Source organism: Melozone crissalis, unplaced genomic scaffold (genome assembly GCF_028551555.1).
Source record: "Melozone crissalis strain CALT ecotype California unplaced genomic scaffold, PUWL_Pcris_2 ptg000004l_1, whole genome shotgun sequence".
Lineage (NCBI taxonomy): Eukaryota > Metazoa > Chordata > Aves > Passeriformes > Passerellidae > Melozone > Melozone crissalis.
This window is the reverse complement of record NW_026535782.1, coordinates 35,965,694-35,991,074: the sequence shown is the minus strand read 5'-3', so window position 1 is coordinate 35,991,074 and position 25,381 is coordinate 35,965,694. Positions and strand designations below refer to the sequence as shown.

The window sequence follows — 25,381 nt, the reverse complement described above, 5'->3', positions numbered from 1 at the left end:
CCTTCTGGGAGCTAAAATGGCTTAGGGGAACAATCTAAATCTTTGTAGATATAACAACAGAAATCAATGTTTTTGTTTACTGCCATCTCCTGATCAAGTGAACTTCAAAAGCCCTTTCATAAAAGAAGCCAGAAGGAGAGGTATAATGAAAACTCCCAGGATGTGACAGACCACTTGTTGTGCAACAAAAGATGTCTAAACATAATAAGCCAGATTGACTTGCTGCAGCTTCTGACTGATGCAAGGTTCCTGGTCTACGACTCTTGAAAGGGACCAACTGAATTCAAGACTGATGAGCATTTATTTGAGCCAACTGTGCTTCACTCTGTTGTTGTGTCTCACAGACTTTCAAGGAACTTTTGGCCCGTGTTTTCTTCCATGTATGCCAGTCCTTGAATGGACAATCTTCTGTGAGAAGTGTAAAAGAGAAAAAAAAAGGGGGTGAAGGCAGAAACAAAGAAAGAGAAGTAATTTAGCATGCACTGTAAGAAAATACATAATTTTCCAATTACTTTTGTCTTGAGGGTATGGCCCAGTGAAGATGCTTTGATATCTAAATAAGGGTTGGAGTCAGGGACTCTTACTCCTAGAATTGCCATTGCCAGAGAACTTTACTTTCTACCAGAGTACACAGAAATTATGTCCTGTTTCAAACTGGAAGAAAACACTTGACAGGGAATCCTATGCACATAGGGTTCTTTTCCTGGCTGTGCTGCTGGCCTGCTTAGTAATCTATGGGAAATTAGTTCAATTTTCTGTGCTTTTATTTCCCATAAATAATGATGCACATTCTTTGACGTTACTATTACTATGAAGCTGTAGTAATGTCCTAGTATGCTCATGCAGTAGTTATACTCCAACGTTTACAATATTCCTCTTTCTATTGAAAAGGAAGGAGGTTCACTAATCAGGTGTTATTGAGACAAAGATCACAGAATTGTTAGGGCTGGAAGATCCTATTTCCAACTCTCCTTGCCAAGGCAGGGTCACCAGGAGCAGATGACACAGGAACGTGTCCAGGTGGATTTTCAATGTCTCCAGAGAGGAGACTCCACAACCTCCCCGGGCAGCCTGTTCCAGTGCTCTACCACCCTCTACCTCAAGTTCTTCCTCATGCTGAGATGGAACTTCTTGTGTTTTATTTTATGGCCATTGCTCTTTGTCCAGTTGCCGGGCACCACTGAAAAGTCTGGCTCTATTCTCTTGAAACCCACCCTTGAAATATTTTTATGTATTGATGAGATCCCTTCTCAGCCTTTTCCTCTCTAGACTGAACAGGCCCAGCTCCCTCAGTCTCTCCTCGTTAGAGAGACGTGCCAGACCCCTCATTGCCTTTGTAGCCCTTTGCTGGACTCTATCAGGAGCGCCTTGTCCTTTAGGTGCTGGTGTTCTAAGCTACCCTTGAGGCAGGTTCAGGGAGTCTCACGGCAGCTAACAGTCAGGGCCCGGCAGCCGTTTGGCGCTGACAGCGCACACACAGCCCCTGACGCCGGTTCCATTGCGCCGCACCGGGCGCTGATCCCGCGCGCCGATCCCTTTATCCTACATTTCCCGGCGTCACGCGCGCAGGGCGGTGCCGCAGGAAGCGCGCCGCGGGTCTTTCCGGCCGTGCGCGCGCCCCGAGCCTGCACCGACGAGACAAGATGGCCGGGCTGCCCCGCAGGATCATCAAGGTACGGCCGCGCGCCCGGCCCGCCGCGCGCCGCTCCGCCATGCCCCGCCGGGAGCGCCGGGCGCGCCGGGCCGGGCTGGGCTCCCGCGCTCGGGGCAGCGCTGCGCCGCGCCGGCCGCCGCTTCCGGTGCCCGGGAGCAGGGCCGCGCTAGGGCAGGGCCGCCTCCCCGGCCTCCTCCCGCCCCTGCCGGGCGAGGGGCGCCTCGCTGCCGCCCCGCCCGCGCCCCCGCCGCTTCCCGCCGCCGCCGCTGGGGCCCCCCGCCCGCTGTGTCGGCGTGCGCGGGCGGCGGGAGCGGCCGGGCCCTCCCGGCGGGCGCGGGCCCGCGCCCTTTGCGGCGACCGCCCGGGCGGCGGCGGCGCCTCTCGGCCCCCGGTGCTGCTGGGCGCTGGTATCTGCGCACCCCCCGGGGTCTGGAGCTCGAAAGACACCGGGCACACCCCCTTCCATTCTGCCCGCCCTGCGGCTTCTCACCGGGGCTTCCGCCAGCCCCCGACTTCCCCGCGCTGCTCTCGGCGGGTTTGGGCCGGGGGAGGGCGGCGGTGGCGCCGTGCTTGGCTTCCTCCTGTGCGCTGAGGGACAAGGCACGGCGAGCAGTGAGCCTGGGCCACAGGGACATGGGCACCGGTGGTACACGCTGGGGACAGCCTGGTTACTGCTGCACTTGCTCGGAGCTGTGGGCCCTTACCCATTAACGTGCCGTGCTGGCCTTTCGGTATCATGTTTCCACTTTGATTTGCCCAGCTTTGCAAGGGTTCTTAACTTTGGGGTACTTTCAGCAGATCCTCCGAATTCAGTTCCAGCTTAAGGCATAAGTAATTTGGGGTCACTTATTGGAGATACAGGTAGCTGTCTTGCAAGCTATGAAAACATAGCTCGCTCCTGTAGCTCACGTGGGTGCTCCTGCTGTGCTGCTGTCTCCTACTCGATTTGTAATGGTGCGAAAGCAAGCCCTCGAATGGGTGATCATTCTCTTTACAAAAGTTATTAGACGATTCCAGTAAGGTTTGTTAGCCCTCACAGGAAATGACAGCATCCTCATAACTTGTTACAGTGAGTGGATGTTAGTTTTTAACACTGGGGAGCTCTCTCGGTTGGTAACCATTGTAAATAAATGAATTTATTAAGTGTTAAATAGTGGATAAAAAAATACAGTTATTTCGTCTAAAACTCAAGTTATCAAGTAACTGATAGACATGATGAGGTAAAATAAGGCAGAAGTAGCATTTATCTTCTGTGGAACAGAGCTAAACTACGATTAGTGCTTAGAATTGTAAGTAGTAAAATTAAAGAAGGCCAATCTTAGTGATTTTGACACCTAGCCAGCTGCCTGAGTGCACAGCATGCTAATCTGAATGTATTTCAGGTGTGATAGGGAGCAGTGATTCATAATACAGTGGAACTGGTGTTTATCACAGGGTTGCAGTAAGAGCTCAGTCATGAGGCTGGTGTCTGCGTTAAATTTTCATTGCTCTTGACACCTCCCCAGAATACAGTCGAGAAGTGCACCTACTTCTGCTGGTGCGTAAATTTTTTTCTTGGTACTTTTGTTTTCTTTATGCTTTTCTAGAAAAAAACGCTGGCACAATTTACACAATTCACTTCAAAGATGTGTGGGACTGTTTCTTTGCCTCTTGAAGAAGAAAGATGAAGGGCTAAAAAGAGTCCTAGAAACTCCAGATTTTCTATGAAGGATCCCCCTTAGACATATGATGGGTTGGGTATTTCCATGTGTGCATTGGAGTTGTCTGCAGCCAGCCTAGAGTTATTAAATCTTGGCTTGGTTGTGTTAGATGATCAGCTCTTCAGCTCCTGGGCTGTGTGCGTGCCTTAGGTTGCCACATGTGCCTATGATCTAGGACTTGAGTCTGACTAGTTACTACAGCCTCAAAAATGTGCAAAGTCATATCTGGAAATATCACAGCTGCAGAGGTGCAGTCCCAGAAATATGCCTGCTAAAGTCTTCAGGAGTCTTCAGTGAGGATTGTCATGCCAATTTTGACTTTAATGTTAAATTTCCTATTCTGGATGTCTTAGAGGGAGAGGAGGGAGTGGACTCAGTTGCTAGTGAGAATTTGAAAGATAAGGGAAAGAAATGGAAGAGAGAGATAGGAAATAGCTGAGTAACGGTAAAATCACTGCATTAAAGAAAATTAAATCTTCATGCTACGTGCAGTAGTAAATTTAATGATAATGAAATGGCGTAGATACTTTTAGGAAAAGACCTTTCTCCCTTTTTGCCACATGCCCCCTTTGTGTTGTCATCCAGGAGAGACCATGGATGGCTGCTTGGGGCTAGGAGAGTGTATTTGGGCTGTGATGAAGGCCTGAGCCTGGCTGGCCGCTCCAGAAGCAGTTGGCATTCCCTGTCTTGAGCGACTGCTGGCAGATGGCCGGGCTCAGGTTGACTTGCAGCCCTGTGCTCCTCAGCCTGCGCCTCTGCTCTGCGCAGGCTGTCCTCCAGCCCAGGAGGAGAGAGGAGCTTTCCTTGCAGTGACAAGAGCTCTGTTTATGTTTCCAATACTTTCTTCAAAGTCAATGAAAAGGTGACAGTAGGGGTGTTGTAAAGCAGTTGTTGCAGAAGATACAGAATTATTCCCAATTTGCTGTCCTCAGATTACTTAGAAATGGACTTTAATAAAGCATGTGTGGGAATGGTCTGTAAGTTCAAAAGATTACTTGCTTTAGAATTATGACTGTTAGCATGTTACAGATGGTGAGTAGAAGACTGATGTAGTTTTGAATCTTTGAAGATGTAATCAGAATTGGAAAACCTTGTGTCTTGTGAATAGACAAGAGGTATTTTTGTTTTCTTCAGTAGTTCAACGCCGAGGGTCCTATGAGAATCATCTTGACCAAAAAAACCTATTAATGTAAGATAAAATTAAAATGTGTTATTGGCACATGTCACAGATGTGTGGTTTTTATGCTGTAAACTTCTTTCCAAAAAGTGACTATTTCCAGTATTAAAAGGTGAGCCTTTGCAACAGACAATAAATAAGCCCAGTGACTTTTACTTTCAAGCACTTATTACATTGATTCTTTCCCATGTTGCAAAGTCACGTACCTCCAGTCGAGTAAGGAATTGAATTGCATCTGAATTTTTTTCTTGGCTGACATTCAATCCACCTCGTTGCTGTGTCAAGTGCAGTCAGAGTATGTGAATGGAATGGATAATACTGTCCCATATCATCTTTTAAAGGGCTTTTTTCTCTGCTGTTTTCATTGCTGCAGTGATCTCATCATTCATGATTTGATGCACAGGTCTCTAAGTTGACTGTAGCCAGTTGTTATTAACTCTTCTGTTACAATCAGTGCAGCTGCTCCTAGCATGAAGTAACCATCTGAAGCAGTAGCTGAGGCTACTTCAGATTTTTTTTTTTCCTAATGAATTTATCAGCGTTAAATTACAGAGGCTTTGATTTCCTCCCCTGCACAATACTGTGGTGTTGTCGGAGATATGCATTCCTTGCTATTTACTGTGTGAAGCTATTTCCATTATCTGCAGTGAACTCCTGCTTGCTTTTTATTTTTTGAAACTCTGAGAACATTTGGATTGCTAGCTACAAAATGCTGCTTCAAAATGTAAAATTTCTGGGAGCTTTTATGGAGATTCTCTTGGTGTGTGTGATGCTAGGCTCTTAGAGCATTCTATAGTAGAGGCCAATATAATCAGCCTTATATATTTGAGGTTTTTTTCCTGTATAAATCAGGCATTTAGTCTGCAACTGGAACTTTCTAGAAGTTCTTTAAAAGTGTTACTGGCAGCCAACTTGAAGTTTCTTACTTTTTCTTGAAAGCTTTGGATTTTTGAGGCATGGACTTCTGTCTCCACATGAAAATTTAAGTCACTGCTACTTTTTAATTTCTGTGACATGTCTGACCACTTTTTTATTTCCTGAATAAAAAAAAAAAAAACAAAGACTTGAGGTAAACCTAATACCTTTTTGTGGTGTTTGGTGTTTCTTTGGATGGTGGTTAGGCACAGAAAACATTACTTCTGAAGAATGCTGTTCCTTGACATTTATCAGAGAATGTAATGTCTCTTTGCATCTTGTATGCCATTTGAATCTGGTGTTTAAAATTTGATAGAAGAGTGAAAATTTTGGCAATTTCAGAGGTGTTTTTGTACCTTTCTTAAAACCATTTTCTCCCTGCTCCTGTCTCCCCCTCCTCCCCCCCAGGTGCAGAAAGATGGTACAGGTGCTGTTTTGCAGCCCTCCCCGAGTCTTCTTGCCAGGTGGCCGATGCGGTCCGGGCTGGCTGGGATAGTGGGAGGAGCGTGCAGGCAGGTACTGGGAGCTGCAGCTTGGCAGGACAGGTGCTTTGTGCAGGCAGGGGAGGGAAGCTGAGAAAAAGGCTCACACCCAGAGGATGAGAAAACCTTCCAGTTAGGTCTAGTCTAAAAAGAAAGTGTGGTGTCTTAATAACAGATCTTCCAGAGGACACTGGTAACTTTTCACAGCCTTTTCCTTAAAGAAGATTTCAGTAGACTCTGTAGAATAAAAACTGAGGAAAATCCCAGCAAATAACCCAGACAGAGGCAATAATCCTGTTTGGACCATTTTGAGCAACTTTAAGGCACAAACCTATAGTAAACCAATGGGTTCTTATTGCTTTACATTTGCCTGCAGTTATTTTATACTGTAGTATGTCTGTTAATGTTTAGATGGCTTTCAGAGTATCATCAAAATTTGTTTTGTGTAATAGTACAAAACAAAATCACATTTTTTTAAGTTACTTATGACTGGTGAATTAATAGTGAGAAGCAAGATGCAAATTTTGCATAGATGGTGTGGTGGATTGACCCTGGCTGGACACCACTCTATCCCTCCCCTCATCTGAGCTGGGGAGAGAAAGTACAGCCAAAGGTTCCTGGGTCAGGAGAATCACAGGGAGGGATCATTCACCCATTGCAGTCATGGGCAGAACAGACATGACTTGGGGAAATTAATATCATTTATTACCTATCAAAACCTAGTAGATTAATGAGAAATGAAACCTAAATATTAAAACAGCTTTTCCCCCACCTCACCCTTCTTCCTGGGCTCAACTTCATTCCTGATTTTCCTCTCTCCTACCCCTCAGCAGTGCAGGGGAATGGGAAGTGGGGGTTGTGTTGAGTGCATACACGTTTTCACTGTTACTCCGTCCTCCTTAGGGGCAGAACTCTCTGTAGTCTGCTTGCTCCAGCATGGGGTCCCTCCATGAACTTCTCCCAACATGAGTCCTTCCCACAGGCTACAGTCTTTGTGAACTCCTGCACTGTGGGCCCTGTCCACAGGGTGCGGTCCTTCAGGAACAGGGTGCTTCAGTGTGGGTCACAAGTTCACATGGGTCACACCTTGTGCCGGCAAACCTGCTCCAGCATGGCCTTCTCTCTCACCACGACCTGCCAGGAGCTTGCTCTGCTGTAGGCTTCCCATGGGGTCACAGTATCCTATGGGCACATCCACGTGCTCCAGCACGGGGCCATCCATGGGCTGCAGGGGAGTCTCTGCCCCCATACCTGGAGCACCTCCTCCCCCTCCTTCTGCACTGACCTTGGTTCTGCAGAGTTTTGTTCTCACATAATCTCTTTTCTTTGTCCTGCTGCCCAGGTTGTGGGTTTTTTTCCCTTTCTTAAATATATTATTACCTCAGAGGTGCTACCACCATTGCTGATGGGCTCAGCCTTGGCCAGGGGCAGGTCTGTCTGTCTTGGAGCTGGCTGCTACTGGCTCTGTTGGGCATGAGGGCAGAAGCTTCTGGCAGCTTCTCACAGAAGCACCTCAGTGGGCCTGTCCCACTGGCGGGCCCTTGCCATGCACACCCAGTATAGACAGCGTTTGGGCAGAAGCTCAGTCTGAGTTACTGTGTGCACTAACCACACTCTGATTGTTGACTCTGCACTGTATATGAATGCAGGCCTCCAGAGCAAATGTGCTCCATCAGGATAACTGCAGGAGTGGTTTACACTCTTAGCTTAGTGAATTCACTTCTGCTTTACTTTACAATAGCTGGAGATGCACTGTGAAAAGCTCTGTCTGTGCTATCACATGGATAATCCTTTAGGAATTTGCATAGGACCTCAGATTCACAGTTCCAAAATCCTGTAATCTGCCGTGGAAAACTCGAGAATGAGGTCATTCTCGGGAGAGGTGCTGCTGACCTTAAAATGCCCCTCTTCATGTTGCTGCTTGGCTACAAGGTCTTCTTCCAAGAGTGGGTAGATTCTGGGGATTTTTTCTCTTTTTCTTCTGGGAAGGCACTGTTACTTAGAATACATTTGTGTTCATCTCATTGCAAGTGGTTTTGCAGTGGTTAAAATTGAGCGGTGATGGGATTTAGAGAGCCAGAAGTGTGTGAGAGGATTGTGAGCAATCCAGAGTTCATTCACAGTGCTTGCTTAGCAGAGCTGCAGTATCAATTTGTTGGACAACTGTCTGTATGTCGAATACTGGATAATGTTTTCTGAATCTACTGTACCACTGTTTTACTTTTTTTTTTTTTTTTTTATAGCTGATGCTTTTGACATGTTGACACTTTGAACATGTTTCCTTGCCTTTTTTGGGGAGGTGGTGTTGGATACAGTTGGGGCTAGTGATAGAGTCTGGGAATCTACAGGGTGGTAGAAGCATTAATGTACAAGAGACAGTAGTCAGTAATGAGGACAGGAAGTGGGGGCATGTGGAATGCTGACTCTTGGGGATTGTATGGCAGGGGAGAGAATTCATGTGGAGGCTGGCTTTTGTGAACCAAAGTGTAGCCTCCTATTTATGATGTTTGTCCCTTGCTTTACAGTTTAATGGGCTTTGCTGCTAACTCTTTTTTTCCTTGTCCTAAAAGGTAATGTTATTTTCAGAAGATTTTCTTCAATGAAATTTTTTTACAGTTACATAATTTTAATGTAAACATTCTTAAATCTCCCTGACAATATGACATCTGCTTAGGTAACCAATTTGATTTCAGTAATGCTGGTTACAGCCGGTTCTTTGCATAGCTGTAGCTAATGAATTGATAGACCCTGGAAGAATTTGTGCCAAAATGTGATGTAATGCAATATTAAGTTTTGAATTAAATCTTTGTAGTTTTCTGAGGCAGCTTTATCCCTATATGTAAAAGACAGTTTTGACTGATAAGTTTCACTTTTTCTTATTGCCTCCCCCTCAAAAATCAAAGCAAAAATATGCATGCTTTTTTACCTTCTTGTGTGCAATTTATCACTCCCCAGTGAAGGAGATCAATGTGATCTTCCCCTTTATCGCAGTCAAACAGGAAAGAATTGTCATTTGGCAAGTAATTATAACTTGTCACTGTGCCAATATAGTGCTTTAACTAAAGCCTTAAGTCTCTATTTCATACCCCAAAATGAATCTGGACTGTTGGATGTAGTTGGAAGGTAATGACACTGGTAACTGGCAAGGGTTACCTGTGATCAGAATGAAAGTATGAAAGAAATGTATTCTCTTACAATAACTCTACTCTGAGTGTGTAGTCTCAGTTGAAATTCTGCAGTTGGTTATTGTACTTCTGTTTTTTGCAGAGAGCTGCACAAAGTGAAGAAGTTACCACTTAGTGAAGTTGCTTAACCAGAAGTTTGTGAAGTGATCAATCTGGCTCATTCTTGTAGCAGCCTCCCAGTACCCAAAGTAGGCCTACAAAAGATCTGGAGAAGGACTTCTACAAGGGCATAGAGGGATAGGACAAGGGGAGTGGATTCAAACTGCAAGAGGGCAGGTTTAGATTGGATGTAAGGAAGAAATTCTTTACTGTGAGGGTGGTGAGGCACTGGAACAGGTTGGTCAGTGAAGCTGTGGATGTTCCATCCCTGGAAGTGTTAAAGGCCAGGTTGGATGGGGCTCTGAGCAATCTGACCTAGTGGGAGGTGTCCCTGCACATGGCAAGAGAATTGCACTAGGTGGTCTTTAAGGTCCTTTCCAACCCAGGCTGTTCTGTGATTCTGATTCAGATTGAACAGCCTTACTGTATGAACAGATTTAGCTTGGACTATGCTGGCACAAAAATTTTTGTGCCACTCAGGTGAACTTAGGCTGAGGAACTGATTTGGCTCAGAACTCTGCAGTAAAGGTTGTTTCTTAAACCAAATCAGTTCTGTGATCTCATCTGTTATTTGACTTTGCAAACATTTGGGCTGATGAGGGGAGTATGTGGAATGATGACTGTTCAAATTAGCACTGCTGCTGAGAAATTAAAGCTTCCCATTTGGGCACACTTGCATTTTGTGAGGAAAAGAAATGGTGGAGGTAGTTACAGATGTGAGTGAAGTTAATCAAGAAGAACTGAGAACCATGCTGAAATGGTGGGTAGAAAGGCAATTTGACTTAATTGTAAACTCAACAGCCAGTGAAGAATGAAGCAAAGGACTTCACTCTCAATGACTAAAAAATAGTGGAACTTAGGTGTAATTAAAAAAAAAAAACAACTCTTTGATTTTTGCTATTGGTAGTGTCTTTTCATCTGTTTTAGAAGTCTTCCTGGAGGATTTGGCAGCAAATGTCTGATCTCCCTTAGGAAGCAAATACTGAAATAACTGATGAGCAATCAGTTAAACTGAAAGATCTCTCTTTTTCCTCATCACATTTTCTCCCACATAAATTGTTATGTGTGATATCCTGCAAGTGATAAGTGTTATTATTTCAACTGTAGCAGGAAATGGAGCTAGTGGTTTTAATTTTAAGTCTGTCATCTCTTTCTCAAAAATTTTTAATTTTCGGTATCATCTGTGGAGGTGAAACTGCCTACTGCATTCTCTCTAAAAGTGGTTCTGGATACAACATCTCAAACACAGATTAAAAAGTACTGTGTGGTTTATGGTGAGGTGGGCTGAGCTTGGCCAGGTGCTCACCCAGCCATGCTCTCTCCCCACCTCCACTAGGCAGGGGGGAAAAAATAAGAAGGAAACAAGACAAAGAGAGATCGTTTACTGATAATCATCATGGCAAAACAGGTTCCACTTGGGACACATTAATGAATTAATTTGCTTCCAGGTAAGATAGAATTGGATGATGAGAAACAAAGACAAAATTAAAACAGCAGCTTTGCCACCTTTTTCCAGTACTCAGCTTCAGTCCTTCACTCCTTGCTCCCCAACTTGCCTGTCCCTGATGGATGCAAGGGAGTGGAGAATGGGGGTTTATGGTTAGTCCACAGCAGCTCCTCTCTGCTGTTCTTCCTCTCTGCACTTTTCCTGTGCTCTGGAGCTCATGCTCATCCACTCCATGGGATACAATGTGGATGTGTGCTCCACTGTGATCCTTCATGGGCTGCAGGGAATCTTTGCACCCGTGCCTGGAGCTTGTCCTTACTGTCCTTCTGTGACCTTCTTGTTCACATTAGTTTTGCACGCTTTTTTTTTTTTTTTACCCCTTGCTGTTCTCTCTGTGTGGTGCTGTTTTCTGTCCTTTCTTAAGTACATTTTCCCAGGTGTGCCACCAGCTTGGCTGATGGATTCACCCGTGTCCTTTGGCATGTTTTTGGAGCTGGCTGTGTCTGGTGAGGTACAGCTCCTGGCCTCTCCTCACTGAGGTCACCCCTGGAGCCCCTCTGCTGCCAGCAGCTTGATACATACAGCCTGTACAAGTCCTCAATTGGTAATGCAGTTGAATTAGATCATACCAAATCAAAAAAAAAAATGTTGTAAGCTGATGTGGATTTCTCTCAGTTGGGGTGCCTTTTTAATTTTGCAAGTAACGCTTCTTTTTCGCCATTTTGGGATTATTCCTACAGTGTTGCATTGCATCCTGTTGTTCCCTTTGTAAATGGCCAGGGTTACCTAAAAGTTTGGTAGCTGGCTGTTTGGAGACCTTCTCCTGTAGCACCTGTGGAAGAAACTTGTCAAGGGGTGTGCAGATTTTTTTAATTTGTACTGGTGGGAGATGCTTTTATCCACAGCCAGTGCCAGCTGTTCCATGGTTTCTATTGGAAGTTTCTGTCCTCTGCTGGATGGCAGCAGAGTGTTTATGTTGTCAATCAGCATTTTTCAGATTAAAGATCTAGTTAAGAAGACCTAGCTCACTTTTCCTGAGTTGCATTGGGAATGCTGTCAGGGTGTGCTTTCTCAGTAGATTTGCAGAATGGTAATTTCTGGCAGGTTGGCAGCAATAGACACTCATACTTAAGCTGTAATTCCTGTTGTAGATTAAGTTCACATCCATCATCTGTATTCCCTGATCTGTTCAGATTAGAGAGAGTTAGCTGAACCTACAAGTAAGGGTAGATTCTGCCTACACTTTCTCAGTGTCTGACATAGATTAAACAGGACTTGTGCCTTGCCTTGGCCTGACAAAGTTGTAGGAGTGTGATACGGAAGGAAAATTGCTTGACTACTGCTTAGAGAATTGAGCTAGTAAATGTGTTACTGAAAATATGAATAAAGAATCATTCCCCTGAGACTTTGTATAATGATGTGGTGTTGTGCCATTTCAGATATTTAATAGCTTTAAGACCTGCAGTGTTTTCTCTTTATGTAAGAGACCTTTAGTAATGTTTTGTGTTTTGAAGTTTCAGAATAATTTTATCACAGATATGTCAGCCTCTGAATGATATTATTTCTTTTTAAGGTACTAGCATAAAGTTGCTAGCCATAAAGATGCATTTCTGTAGTCTTAGTGTTATTAAAGGTTCTTTGATAACTGTTATAGATATGCAGAGTCTTTGGTGTTTAAGACTTTTATAGATGGGTGAAGACTTTTAATTTAGTAGTTTACCATCTGTTACTGAAATTAGCCTAGTTGGTAGTTAAGCTTCTTTCTTTGGAATGAGGAGGGAAGGCTCTGCATTTCCTTTTTAGGTTGGTTACAGAATAGTAATCTGTTACGCTGGTGTCCTGCTGTGGTTACACTGCAGTCCCAGCTCTCTAAAGCAGCCCTTTCAGCAAAAGGAATCGTCTCCCATCCTTCTGAGAGCATGTGTTTGCCCCCTGCTTTTTATTGGCACAGCTGTTTGCATGGAACATCTGGTGCACTGCATCAGGGACTCTTCTCTCTTGAATGACTTTTCCCCTTTCTTTTCTTTTCTTTCAGATTGGGCACTTGCTATGTTAGACCATGAAGTCAAGAGATAGCTATATAGGCAAAAGTGAAAGTGCATAATAGGCTGAACTGGAAGAGCACCACAAATTTGGTTTTTTTCTTTCCTTTCTGCAGTGGCTGATCTTTTATCGCCTTAGAATATTCAGACCCTGTAAGGTGGTATGATTTCTCTAAGCTACCTGTGTTCTAATGGATTTTACAAAGCTCACTAGGTGATTTCACAGTTGGTATCAAAGGATAATGTGGACCAGAAGACCATTCTGTAAAATAGTGTGTTCCTTCAATTGTAACACTCACTGAGACCATAGTATTAGTGGACTAATAAGCAACATGTTTTATTTATTAAAGTAATCTGCATAGCAGTAATATTGAGTGTGAAATAAAAAAACTGGAGTATCAGGGAAATGAAATGCAGGTAGCTGAATTACTAGGCCAAGCACATTTGTCTAGAGATATGGAGCTTGGATTTCTTCTCTGATCTAGTTTGTGCTGACTTCACAGGCAGACTTCTCTTAAATTCTAGTGGCATTCACACAGTAGCCTTAAAGGTCACATATTTTGTGGGTGTTCAATATTGATTTGTTCCTAACTGTTTTAGCCACGTCGCTTGGCAGGCAGTGTAAAATTTGTGTTGGTTAACTATTGCCATAGCACAGGGAACAGAATTGCACTATTTTTCCAAGCAAAAAATAGTTCTCCTTTCTAAAAAGCAATGAAGAAGCTTGTAAAATTGTCTAATGCCATGCCACAATTTGTTCCTTCAGTACTGTAGTGGTCTCTGTCAGACAGAGAAGCTTTACAGTTCAGCTGCAGTGACTCTGGTAGGTAAGAAATAACCTTTGGGGGTTTTTTGCAATTACTTGCATACGTGAGTCTTCTGATTCTGGTATTTGCTGCTTTTGTATTTTGGCACTATCTATTTGTAGTTATTTGTTTGGTCCTGCCTTAGTCTGTTGATAGCAAGCAAGACTTGTGAAGTAGCTTTTTGTTTTTCAAAAGGGTAGCACACAGAAATCTTTTTAGTTGTTTTGACTAAGGCCTTGACAGCTTGAGGCTTTTGTAAACACTTCTACAAGGCTGAAGTGATTGAAATAGTATATTTGTAATGGATTCCTCCTTTGTATGCTTGCTCATACCTCCATGTTCATTAGCAGTTGATTTTCCTGTATGTCTGTATGGAAGCATCTTCTAGGCTGTTGCCTTTAGTTCCTTAAAGAAGTGCTCTGTTTTACACTGTATGTATGAACAAGGAGAATCCTGGTAGTTATGTTTGCTTTTCAGTAACATTTTTCCCCCTTTGACTGAAAGCAGAATAACCAAGCAATAGCTCAAAGAATGAATGAAACCAACTCTCCTGCAGATCCATCTCTCCTCATTGTGTGGCTTTTCTTAGTCTTGGCAAGCTCAAAAGCCCTCACCCCTGCCTCCTGCTCTGCTGGTCTCTTCTAAAGATCAAATGCTCTCTCTTCCTGCGACTTCCTATCCTCACATGGTACTGTGAAAACAGGTTGAGGGTTTCTTCCCCCTCAGGTATAATTAGTTTTCAATTTAATGTCTTCATAGAAGAATAGCTGTGCAGAATGTCAGCTACACCATCTGTGCCATCAGTATCATCTGTCACTCTGCTTCAGGCCGCCTGTGTTAATAAGGAAAGCTTTGCTTTTGCTTGTCAAAACACCTTCAACACTTCTGTGTTTTCTAACCACTTAATTAAAAATAAAAAAGGGAAGGCATAAAGAGGGGGGAGGCATAAGCAGTTGTGGTTGTCAGATGTGGTTTTTTTCAAGTATGGACTGGCATGTATCTTTTTGGGTTTATTAATTTATTTTAGTCAATAGAAATTGTTACATTACTTGGAATTGGAAAAAGTGGAGTAAATACAGGAGTGAGAAGAAATGTCAATCTAAAAACATTGCAGAGTATGACAGATAATTGCCTATGACAGCATGGGAAACTTCACTGAAGGCTCTAGAGCTTTCGAAATATGTGCTGAAATATCTTCTGTGAAACTTCAGTATGCTAGAGGAGAGCTAATAAAAACCACTACACAATACAATTCTGGAACTCGATGGGAGTTTGTATTCTTGTTGGAGACAAAATTAACTGTTCTGTTGTAAAAACATTTTTTGTGAGCAGCAGAACTGCAAAACCCACTTTTCTCTGAATTTATATTTGTCCTTTTTAGCATGTTTGTATTTGTGTGTTTCAGCTCTTTTTATCCTTATTGTCAGAGATTTTTGCTGGGCAAGGGTTATACTTGGTTGGAATAAATTGGCCAAACAGCAGTGGTAGTGCTGGAGCTGTTCATGTCTTCCTCTCCAGTAGCACTGAGCTTGGTTATCCTTAGCCATTGACAGCTTACAAAACATACAGAACAGTTGAAATTGGACAAGGGGGCTAAAGGCAGTTTTGGGGGAAAAAGAGGAAGTAACAGAGTGCATAAAACTCACTTCCTCAGTTAAAAAAGTGTAAGTAAAGAAAGTATACCTAAAAAAAGTGGGAAGTCAAGTATTGCATGTGTTCAGTTGTCCTGATGAGTTAATAAAGGTGGTAAATTAAAAGTTTCATTAAAAGAAATTAAGCATTTATTTATTTCTTTAAATGTGTTTGGGATACTTATTTTCATTGGGTAGCCGTCCTCTGGGAATTAGAGAATAAGATCAATGTGTAGTTCAATATTTCCTTGTTTTGTCCACCTCTCATCATTCTCTCGTGGGTGATGTACAGGGTGGTAGGTGGTTATTTTTTGCAGTGGCCTTTTTTTTGTGTTTCTTTTTGTTTTGTTTATTTAGGGTTTTTAATTGGTAATGTACACTTAAAAGAATTAAAATTGTATGTTGTGACCAGGTGCATAACTTTGCCTGTATACTCACATTTTTTTCTCAAATATGACTTATTTTTGCAAGTTTTATGGCAAATCAAATTTATTTTAGTATCAGCATGTCTGCAACTGTCTGTCTTGCCCTAAAATGTGGAAATTGAGTCCCTGTAATCACTTCAGAATTGGGCCTAGTTGTATATTTAAGCATTTTATATGCTTAGACCTTACAATGCAACTTTTTGATTAATTTCTCCCTTTCTGTTCCTTTTCCATGATGTCCTCTCAAATATATTTAAGATATTATTGTTAATGTCTTCATAATTGCAGGACAAACCCGTCATTTATTGTCAGAATTTAGGACGTATTGATGTATTTAAGTACAAACATTGCACATTCAATAAACAGCATTTTTGCTGTGTTCATTGCAGTCTAACAAGCTTGTCTGTGTTATACAGCTCTAAAAAGCTGTTTTCTGAAGCTTGTGCACAAAAGTGTTTTCTGAAGCTTTTGCACAAAGGCAGTGATGTGTGTTCATGGGATCATGGCCTTTCATTTTGAGTGTTTTGGAGAAGTTTAGCCTGGTGCTTGCTCTCTGCTGCAGCGGAGCCTGGCAGGTGTGAGAGATGAGTGTCAGCCAGCTCCCTCACAGGTGTTCATCCTCATTTGTGTTTGGAAACAGCTTCAATGACACTGATAGTGACGGAGCTCTGTGTGCAGTGCAGGAAGCAAGGTGTGCTCTTTGGAATTTTCATCTAATATTAATGTTCCCCTGTGGGCTCAGAGGAGGCTCAGTACTCGGGTGGCTGTATGCAGCGCAAACACTCTTTTTGGCAACCCTTTTTTCTGGGGTGTTTATAGCGAGGTGACCACAGTGACAGAATGTGGAGGCATGAAGGGCTTTCTGAGCAGGGTGACATGCTCACAGTGGTACGGCCCCTTAGGTATTATGGGGTGCCTGCACTGAAGGAATTGTTTTTCTCATCTCTGGGCTCTCCCATTGTTTTCTGACAAGTGGTTTTTAGCGGCAGAACGTGCAGCTCGCAGCCGGGACTGCTCCCTCGGATCTGCTGGCAGGTAGAAGTGCTGATGCTGCTGCCAGAGAGCTGCTGCTTCTGGGCTGTTTTAAGCCAGGATTGGCTCCCAGTTAGTTACAGTCAGCATCCTGGCATAACTAGGGATGCAGTCTGGGGACTGGGGTGACTGAGGGGGAGCTGGGGACTGCTGAGATCAGCCCAGCTATTAAAGTGTGTTATCCTTAATATTAAAAAATAGTCTTTGAGCGTGCCCATCAGAACCAAAGCCACGGTTTCCTTACAAACACATCTCTGGCAAAGTCCAGCTGTGAAAAAGTTTAAAAATTGGTCTTTCCTGTAAGTTCCTCATTTTTAGGTTTTCAGTTGGCTCACATTAGTTTATTTTAGCATAAGGCACTTTCCTCTGCCAGAGCTGTCCAACCAGTATATGGTCTTTCACAGGCAGAAACCCAAACTGTCCCATTTACCTGAGGCAGGACTCATACTGACAGCCTGCTGAAACAAACTGAAAATGGTTTATGCATTTCAGGGGTTATCTGTAGCTTCTTACTGACTTTTCATACCATTGAATGTAAACTATCAGAATTTGTTATGACTGCTTTTCTACTCAATTAGTATACAAGTAAATAGCCAGCAGAATACTAATGAGTAAGTTATAAAGTTATGTTTATAATGTAAATATACTCACAGAAGTAAATGTAGACATCTCTAAGAGGCTTGGATGGCCTTCTAGTGAGGTAAGTGTCATCTAATGTCTATGCAGATAAGTAGACAATATGTAGTTGCAACAAGGAAGCACACCAGTTATATTTAGTTTTAGGTTTGCAAATATACATAGTAATAAATTTTATGTTATAATTTGTAGGACCTTGACAATTCAGAGATGAGTAATTGGATTTTGGAATTAATTACCAATGACTTTACTTCTTTATGTATTGATCAGTTTTTGTAAAATAAGTTGTTATTTAACTGCATCAGGACAGCCATATCACTTAATGCTGTGTACACTTATTTCTGCAAGAGTAATGCAGCAGTGCAGCTAGGTTTGAAGAATTTATTTAGCTAAGTAGAGGTAATCTGTGTGCTTTGTGCTTGTATAGAGACTTACTGTATTGGAGAGAGGCTGACTATGAGGGTGTGCATACTGACAGGACAAGAGAAATGGCTCCAAACTGAGAGTGGGTTTAGATATGATGTTAAGAAGAAATTCTTTACTGTGGGGGTGGTGAGGTAGTGGAACAGGTTGTGCAGAGAAATTGTGCATGCCCCATCCTTGGAAGTGCTGTTGTAGACATGTGGAATAAATATGCTATAAAACTGAAATAATAAAATAATGTTACACCTACAAGTTGACATCTTCTGTCAGTAGAAACAGGATGATTTTTCTTTGTGAAAGCCAACACAGAAAGATGGTGAAAAAATTAAGTGTACACAGTAAAAGCACTCTTAGAAGGAAAGAGGAAATGGGACTAAAATTGTGTGAGGAAATGAGGCGTTAGCAGGAGTTTTTTGTCCCTGCCTAGTGTCCTTTTGCCCATTTTGGCCTTGGGGTCTTTTTTTCATAAGAGCTGGAATGGTGTCCATAAGGCTTGTGAAGGCAGGCAGCAGAGGAAAGGAGGATGTACCTGCCTTGGTGTGTCTGCTCAGCGCATTAGCTGGGTGGGCAGCTCTTAGCTGTGCTCACAGCTTGGTGCCTGAGGTAGGCTTGGCAGAAGAATGGAGCAACAAAGAAACCAGGTCCCTGTAGGAGACTGGCCTTCCTTGTTTTGCTGTTTACAGAACATCTTGACTGTCTTCTACTGTCTGTTAGGGTGACTGTAAACATGGTTATATGTAGGCTGAACGTGCTCACACCAAAGCTATTTATGCATCTATATGTCTAAATATATAAAACATCCTTAAAATACACCTTTAGTGTTGCAGAAGAGTAGCACTTTAAATTCTTCAAAGTTGGATCTGATTCCAGTACAAATGTTCAGCTTAATAAACCAGTCCACTCTTGTTAAGAGTAAGCCTTGAACACTTTCTGTGAGTGATTAATCCCTTTGGCTTTTCACTTCTGGGAGTTTTTATTTAAGGTAGAATGGGAAATGCTTTTGGTGTTTTAATTGTGGTATTCTTTAAAGTGCTTTTAAGTATATTGAGAAAAACACAGCAGCTTGGCAATGGTTCAGTCAAAAGTTAAGAAAATCGAGGCAGCTGAGTTATCTATTACTGTGTGTTACAGAAACACAGCAGGTGAGGATTTGAGAGGAGATGGGTACCAGTGTACCCCTGCCTCATCTCCTTTCTGCAGATGTTCTTTGACTTTGAGGAACGTAACACAGTTTCTGTGAATATAGGCTAAATGAATGCTTGTTGCTTTTAAATGGTTTATACGGGTCTTACGGTTTCTATGTTTATTTTAAATGGGTTTTATTTGTTTCATTTTCTCCTTTTCTTGTAGGAAACCCAGCGCTTGCTGGCAGAGCCAGTCCCTGGGATAAAAGCAGAGCCAGATGAAAGCAACGCACGCTATTTTCATGTGGTCATTGCAGGTCCACAGGATTCCCCCTTTGAGGGTGGGACATTTAAACTTGAACTATTCCTTCCAGAAGAATATCCAATGGCAGCTCCTAAAGTACGTTTCATGACCAAAATTTACCATCCTAATGTAGACAAGCTGGGAAGAATATGTTTAGATATTTTGAAAGGTAAGTGGTACTATGTTTTCTTTCTTCTTACCATATTAAATACAGATGTTTGTAAGTTGACCCTAAAAAGAGTTTTCTTGTGTTTAAAGAATATCTTGCTTCTTCTTTAATCTGGAAAAACTTGCTATTTCTGTAGACTGTGGTGAATATGGTGTTTCATAGTGCTATAAATGTTTCTTCAGATAAATGGTCCCCAGCTTTGCAGATTCGTACAGTTCTGCTATCAATCCAGGCTTTGTTAAGTGCTCCCAATCCAGATGATCCACTAGCAAATGATGTAGCTGAGCAATGGAAGACCAATGAAGCCCAAGCCATAGAAACAGGTGATGTATCTTCTAACTTTTTTTTTTTCCTCTAGGTTTAGGAATGGTGTGTAAAGCCTGACCTCTAGTTTTATGTCTGCAACTTGAAGAAACAAAACATTACTACATACAGTCATAGTCCAGGTGCCCTGAATGTGCCTGCAGTGGTCTATTTTTAAGTCTGTGAGGCCTGATAGAAGAAGAAACTCTCTTGATCTGTTTGATCTTGGATTTTGATGGTCCTAATATGCTAGTCTGTCTAATGGTCCTAATTTGGTAGTCTGTCTAATTTGGAGTTTTGGTAAAATGAAGGAGCATTCTACTGCTTGTCCTCTATGGCTTAAGGAATGGATTAACAGGTTCTGGAAAGTACATCTCTACATTGCATCTGTTGCAGGCTATAGTGGAAAGCAAGAGTTGCTATGTTATGCCTCTTCACTTTTGAATCCACTACTGTCAGACTGCTTCTATAATACATAAAAGTTGACAGCTGCTGGAATTCAAAATTGCACTTAAAAATCTCAGAACTGATACCTTTTGTGTGCTTGCAGCAGTGTTGTAAAAGAGATCTTTAAGAATATGAATTTAAAATTACTTTAATCAAGCTTGAAAACTGCATCTTTTCTAAAATATGTTTCTTTTTCTTTACAGCCAGAGCATGGACTAGGCTATATGCCATGAATAATATTTAAATGCGCTTCGAACATCAAGTGTGCATCACTTCTCCTGTTCTGCCAAGACCTCTTCCTTTTTTTGTTTGCATTTAATGGACACAGTCTTAGAAACATTACAGAATAAAAGCCCAGACATCTTCAGTCCTTTGGTGATTAAATGCACATTAGCAAATCTGTGTCTTGTCCTAATTCACTATTGTACCGCATGAGCAGAGGCTAGAAGTATCATCTGGATTGTTGTGAAATTGTTTGAAAGCAGCAGCACATCTCTGCTTTTAATCATTTTTCCCGTCATGGTTTAAGTATAAGCACTGTGAATGAAGGTAGGCAGGGTTAGCTGCGGGGCTTTTTGTTTTAATTTTGTGGGCTCCTCCTCCCTTTTTCTGGTGATGCTAATTGCATTGGTAAAAGCAGCTAACCAGTTATATTTTAGAATATACCCTCTAGCCCAGTCTAACTTAGACGCTGTAGATGGACAAGCTTCATTGTTTGAACAAAAAACGGGAACATTAAACATCCATCACCTTCACTAATACTATAGTGATTCTGCTGTCAAGTGTAGAAAAATCCCTCCAAGAAAAAGCTTGTGACCATTTTGTATGGCTTGTCTGGAAAATCTCCTGTAAATCTTATGTTTTAGTAAAATATTTTTTGTTATTCTACTTTGCCTTTGTATAGTTTATTTTGCTGTGTTTTCATTTCTCTGTGACAATCGTATTTAAAAAAATTGAGTCCAGAATTGACAATTTTTCTTCACCAATCTGACGGATTTAACAGTAAAGAAGGGGAATTCACAAGGGATTTTTTGTGGGTTTTTATTTGTTTTTCTTCATCTGTTTCCTGACTTTTTTATTAGTTTGTGTTATGTGGGTGACCTTACATGGCCAATTTAATATGAAATTGCATTTGGAGTGACTTTTAGAAACAAGTCTCGGATGGAACAGTTGTAACCTTAATTTTAGCAATGCGTCGATGTGTGTTTTCATGGACAAAACCAGAATGAATTAGGAGGTGGAGAGCAAACAGCAGCACTATTTATGAGTATCTGCATAGCAGCACGGTTTTCTAACTTCTTTAATTCCTGCTCTCTATTAACTTGAAATTCCAGTGGGTAGAACCACTGTTAGAGCCAGCTTATGCATTGACTGATGTCTGCTTAGCCCCTTACAGCTAGCAACTCATACCACTGGTTTCTCTCTACAAGCCTTATTAAGCTACTTGCTTGAGCAACTGGTCAGCTTAGATAGCAACAAAGCTTCTCTATTGGAGGGAAGGAAAGTGATGAAAAAATTCCTTCTTGTCCTTGTTTTTGTGTATGCATCCTGTCTAGAAGTGCAGTATCTCTTCTGGGAACCCATCTAATTGCTTCCCTTCATTTCTTGTATCTCTGTTCTCTTCTTTTCCCCAAGCCCTCTCCCTCACAAAACCAACCAACCACGCAACCAAAAAGCTTGAAAGCTTTTGGCAAGGCCAACCTGAAATGCATAAATGACATCTTGTAGTGGTTGCAGTAAGGGAGTATTTTGTTATGCAATCCAGGGGCATGATTGTGTAGTCTGTTGGTATTCTCCCTCTTTCACCTCTTCTTCCTCTAGTATCATCTGAGATTTCTATAGAATGTGGTGTATTTATTGTGCTCTTATGTAAGATGAAGCATATCTATTAAAACTATGTTTTCCAGCAGACAGTGCTTTCAGTGGTTAGTAACTGCTATTGTCCCTCGAAGTTCTCTCCAACATGGTTGAAGAATGGTTCAGAATTCAACTTTTTCACCAAACTGAGTCATAAAAAAAACTGTTTTAAAAGTACTTTCTGTGTTGAATGTAAACCAAAGTTGGTCCGGGGCTTGTAGCATGTTCTTCAGAGTGGGTAAGCACCATTAACCCTCTCTTCTTACAAATGTCTGTTTGGGGCTGGCTGGGCTATGTCCTGGATCTGCTGCTAGCACAGATAACTTCTGTGGCAGGCAGCTGAGAATAAGTGAGCTGTGCTGTAGACTCTGGATTCACTTCACCTACCTCTTAATGCTTTATCTTACACTACATATGCAGCTTTCCTCAGCTCTGTCTCTAGTCTAAGGGCTGGTGGCACCCCCAGAGGACAGTCAGACCCACCTAAGCATCCTCTTTGAGAGTGGCTTTCCCTCCCTTCAGCAGAGAAACAAGACCTGAGCTGGCACTTAAAACAGTTTCATTTTCATAGGCAGAATGAATCCAGACCCAGATAATGTATATTAAATAATACTTTACTTTTAAACCTCTAAGAGCCCTGTATAGAGTCAAGCTGGGAATGATCCAGCTTGTGTCAAGGAATGTGTGACAGGCTAAGTTCTTTGAAGCCAGTAAGATAAAAGCTTTTCCTCAGCAACTGGGAATATACACCTGCTTAACTATGTGAAACTCAGTTATCTCTCTTCCACCTACCATTGCAGCTGATAAGCAAATGCAGCTGTCTTTTAGGGAATGTTAGTTTTATCTCCATTTTTAGTATGTGTCTATTGAATCAATTTACAGCAACTTTAAAATAAATGGGTTTCCTCTACCATTACTGGTGCTATGTGTCAAATGTCCTAAAATCCTGAGCAAGAGTGATGACATTGCATTTTATGTGTCAGTGTTTGGGTAGTAACTGTGCAGCTGTTGAGCCTGGATTATCATGTGGGCCTCTATAACCACACATGCAAAATACTTTTGCAGTAGTTTCCTGTAGATTAAGAGGAAGACTTTTGGTTTTGCATAAATATTCAGTGGTGGTCTCTTCACATGTAGCCATGTTCTGTCATGGGTATGAAGTATATGATTATTGGGAACTGATGGAACAGGTGTTTTGTATCTTAGCTGACTTAAGTCTAAACCAAGTGAAACATTGCTTTGATAGCTTTCAAGTAATTGTATTTCTAACACATTGAGACTATTGTGGACCATCTTAATGGACTAGTGACATCAGAAATTGTGACATCTCTATTTATATACATTTCTTCTTGGGTTGGGTTTTTTGTTTTTTTGGGGTTTTTTTTTTGAAGTTTAAAATAAAATGTCTGGTAGGTTTTGTCAATAACATGTCTTGACTGTAATGTGATATGACACTGAAATAAAAGGAAGAGTGATTATTCATTACTTAGGCACTGAGCTTCATTTAACTGCAGTGGGCTGCCATCAGTGTTCAACAAGTTTCCTAAGAGTTCTTAACATCTGGTAAAATAAGAAAGATAACCTTTAACTACTCTTACAACTTTTCAATTGCTTGTGGCTTCCCCTCACATTGTAGAGAGAAGAGCAGCACTTCTGTCCTAGAAATCCTCAGAGGAGACTGCTCTGGTACACAGCCCAGAGGATGTGTTGAGTCCCTCCCCTGCTTCCCCCCCTTTTTTGTTTGTTTGATTTTGTTTTGTTTAGGAGTGTGTGGGGTCTTTTGTTGTTTTTTGGGGTTTTGACTGCTTGTTCAAATCTGTCTGGTTTAGTACAAGGCTTTCCTACTTACTTGCAAGTTTGGACAGTTTCTAGTGCAATCACATTGATAAATGTATTGAGCTTTGCTGAACTGTGTTGCATTATGAGCATGGCTGTGTTGCATTATTAACAAGGTTAATTATCACATGCCTGCTGGAGTGGAGTTTGTACAGTTTATTGCAGCCTTTTCCGTGGAAGTGTGCAGGATTCTTTTAAAGCAAATATTTAATTATGTTGCACTGAAGTGCATTAGAAAAGAGGCATCAAGCAGCTTGACTGCCTTATCTGTGGTGTTTGCTTTCATGAACTCCCCTCAAGTCTTAGATAAGGGTTAGGTGAGCAAGTAGAGTATGTCTGGGGAAAGGCTGCTCCAGTGAAGTGCTCAGGGGAACTACCCACTGGCTGACCTGGGTTAGGGAAGGGAATTGTACCCCAAGAGGACACACCTGGGCAGCTCAGTTAGTTGCTGCAGAGCTGTCACTCTTGGTCAGCTCATCACTGACCGAGACCGAGTTCTCTATCTGGAGGAGAATTAGAAACCACAGGTACCTCCACACTGCATGGTAAGAGATGGATGCAAGTGTGACATGTAACAGAAGCATTTTTGTTAGTTCATTTTTTAGGAAGATAAATTATTTCACATAAAATCATCTCTGACTGAAGTACTTGTGCAAGGTTGCTCCAGATACTCCTGTAAGCTGGGTTCTTGCCTTTAGAGCTAGAGTGAAGGAGTATTTTTGGTTCAGGCCTAATCTGAACCTTCCTACCTAAGCTGCCTACTAAGGCTTGAAAGGTCATTTATAAATCTGAAACATTCCATGTGTGATGTTCAGTTGTTGCTTGCTGTAGTGGGTGTGCTTGTCTCAGCCTGAATACCTGCTGTCATTTTCCCATCAGCTACTCATGAGTCATACAGTGTTCTTCCAGGTTAATCTGAAGGCTTAGGCTGGGTCCTGGTAAATTTATGGAAGAATGTCTGTGGTCCCATGCTCAATTATCAAGGGCAGACTAATCTCACAAGACACAATAAGGTGATTCTAATGGTGTTTTTTCTTGCTTCAGTTGCTGTGGATGTTCGTCTACCTTATTCAAAGACAGGTTGCATTAGTGTCACAGCCAGAAAGCAGGAAAGGAAATATTTAGGAGAGTGAAGCAGTTGAATGACAGCAAAAAGGCCCTTAGGACAAGAACCTTGTTACAAAATTTGTCTGGATGTTATGGGCACTAGGCCACAGGTAAGCCAACAGCAGGGTAAGTGCACAAGCTGATGGTGTTTGGCCAGCATCATACATGGCTGTAATGCTTCTTCATACTGCCCATCCATCAGAACTGGTGGTAAAATGAGGGAAAGCTGCTGGGAACCAGCGCTACTACCACTGAGCTGCTGAAAGCAGTGTGGGCTGTGAGGCAAGCAGCAGCTGATCACACAACAGCCACATTCAGTGGCCTCCTGCCTTCCTAAAATGGCTATTTGAACAGTATTTCATGCTTATTTAAGGGAAGGAAATTGTCTGAGAGCATTGTTTGGGGTGGTGGTGCATAACACATAGCAATCAGACTGTCACAAGCAGAAAATGCCTGTGATTGCTGAGTCTGCAGGTTAAGAGGTGGCACCGTTCCTTATGTGGAGCATTGTCCTAATGGGGATGTGGTGCTGTTCGTCACTTGAGCCAAGGAGGCAGTGCCTTGCCTAATGCCACAGCAG

The 25,381-nt window shown here is 42.2% G+C and overlaps 1 protein-coding gene across 1 annotated transcript; it reads left to right on the top strand.

The window, feature by feature from the left end:
* Positions 1-1,608: 1,608 nt before the first annotated feature.
* Positions 1,609-20,889, top strand: UBE2N (ubiquitin conjugating enzyme E2 N). The gene is made up of 4 exons (XM_054278385.1): positions 1,609-1,673; positions 19,005-19,251; positions 19,434-19,574; positions 20,205-20,889. The coding sequence occupies exons 1-4, from the start codon at positions 1,644-1,646 to the stop codon at positions 20,243-20,245; spliced, it is 459 nt and encodes a 152-aa protein (XP_054134360.1). The 5' UTR covers positions 1,609-1,643; the 3' UTR covers positions 20,246-20,889.
* Positions 20,890-25,381: the final 4,492 nt, after the last annotated feature.

What these genes read in the sequence shown, in the direction of transcription:
- UBE2N (XM_054278385.1), top strand. Translation starts at nt 1,644, where the DNA reads ATGGCCGGGCTGCCCCGCAGGATCATCAAG. An exon ending in ATGTTTAGATATTTTGAAAG is followed by an intron (nt 19,252 to 19,433) that starts GTAAGTGGTACT and finishes ATGTTTCTTCAG; the next exon opens with ATAAATGGTCCCCAGCTTTG. An exon ending in AGCCCAAGCCATAGAAACAG is followed by an intron (nt 19,575 to 20,204) that starts GTGATGTATCTT and finishes TTTTCTTTACAG; the next exon opens with CCAGAGCATGGACTAGGCTA.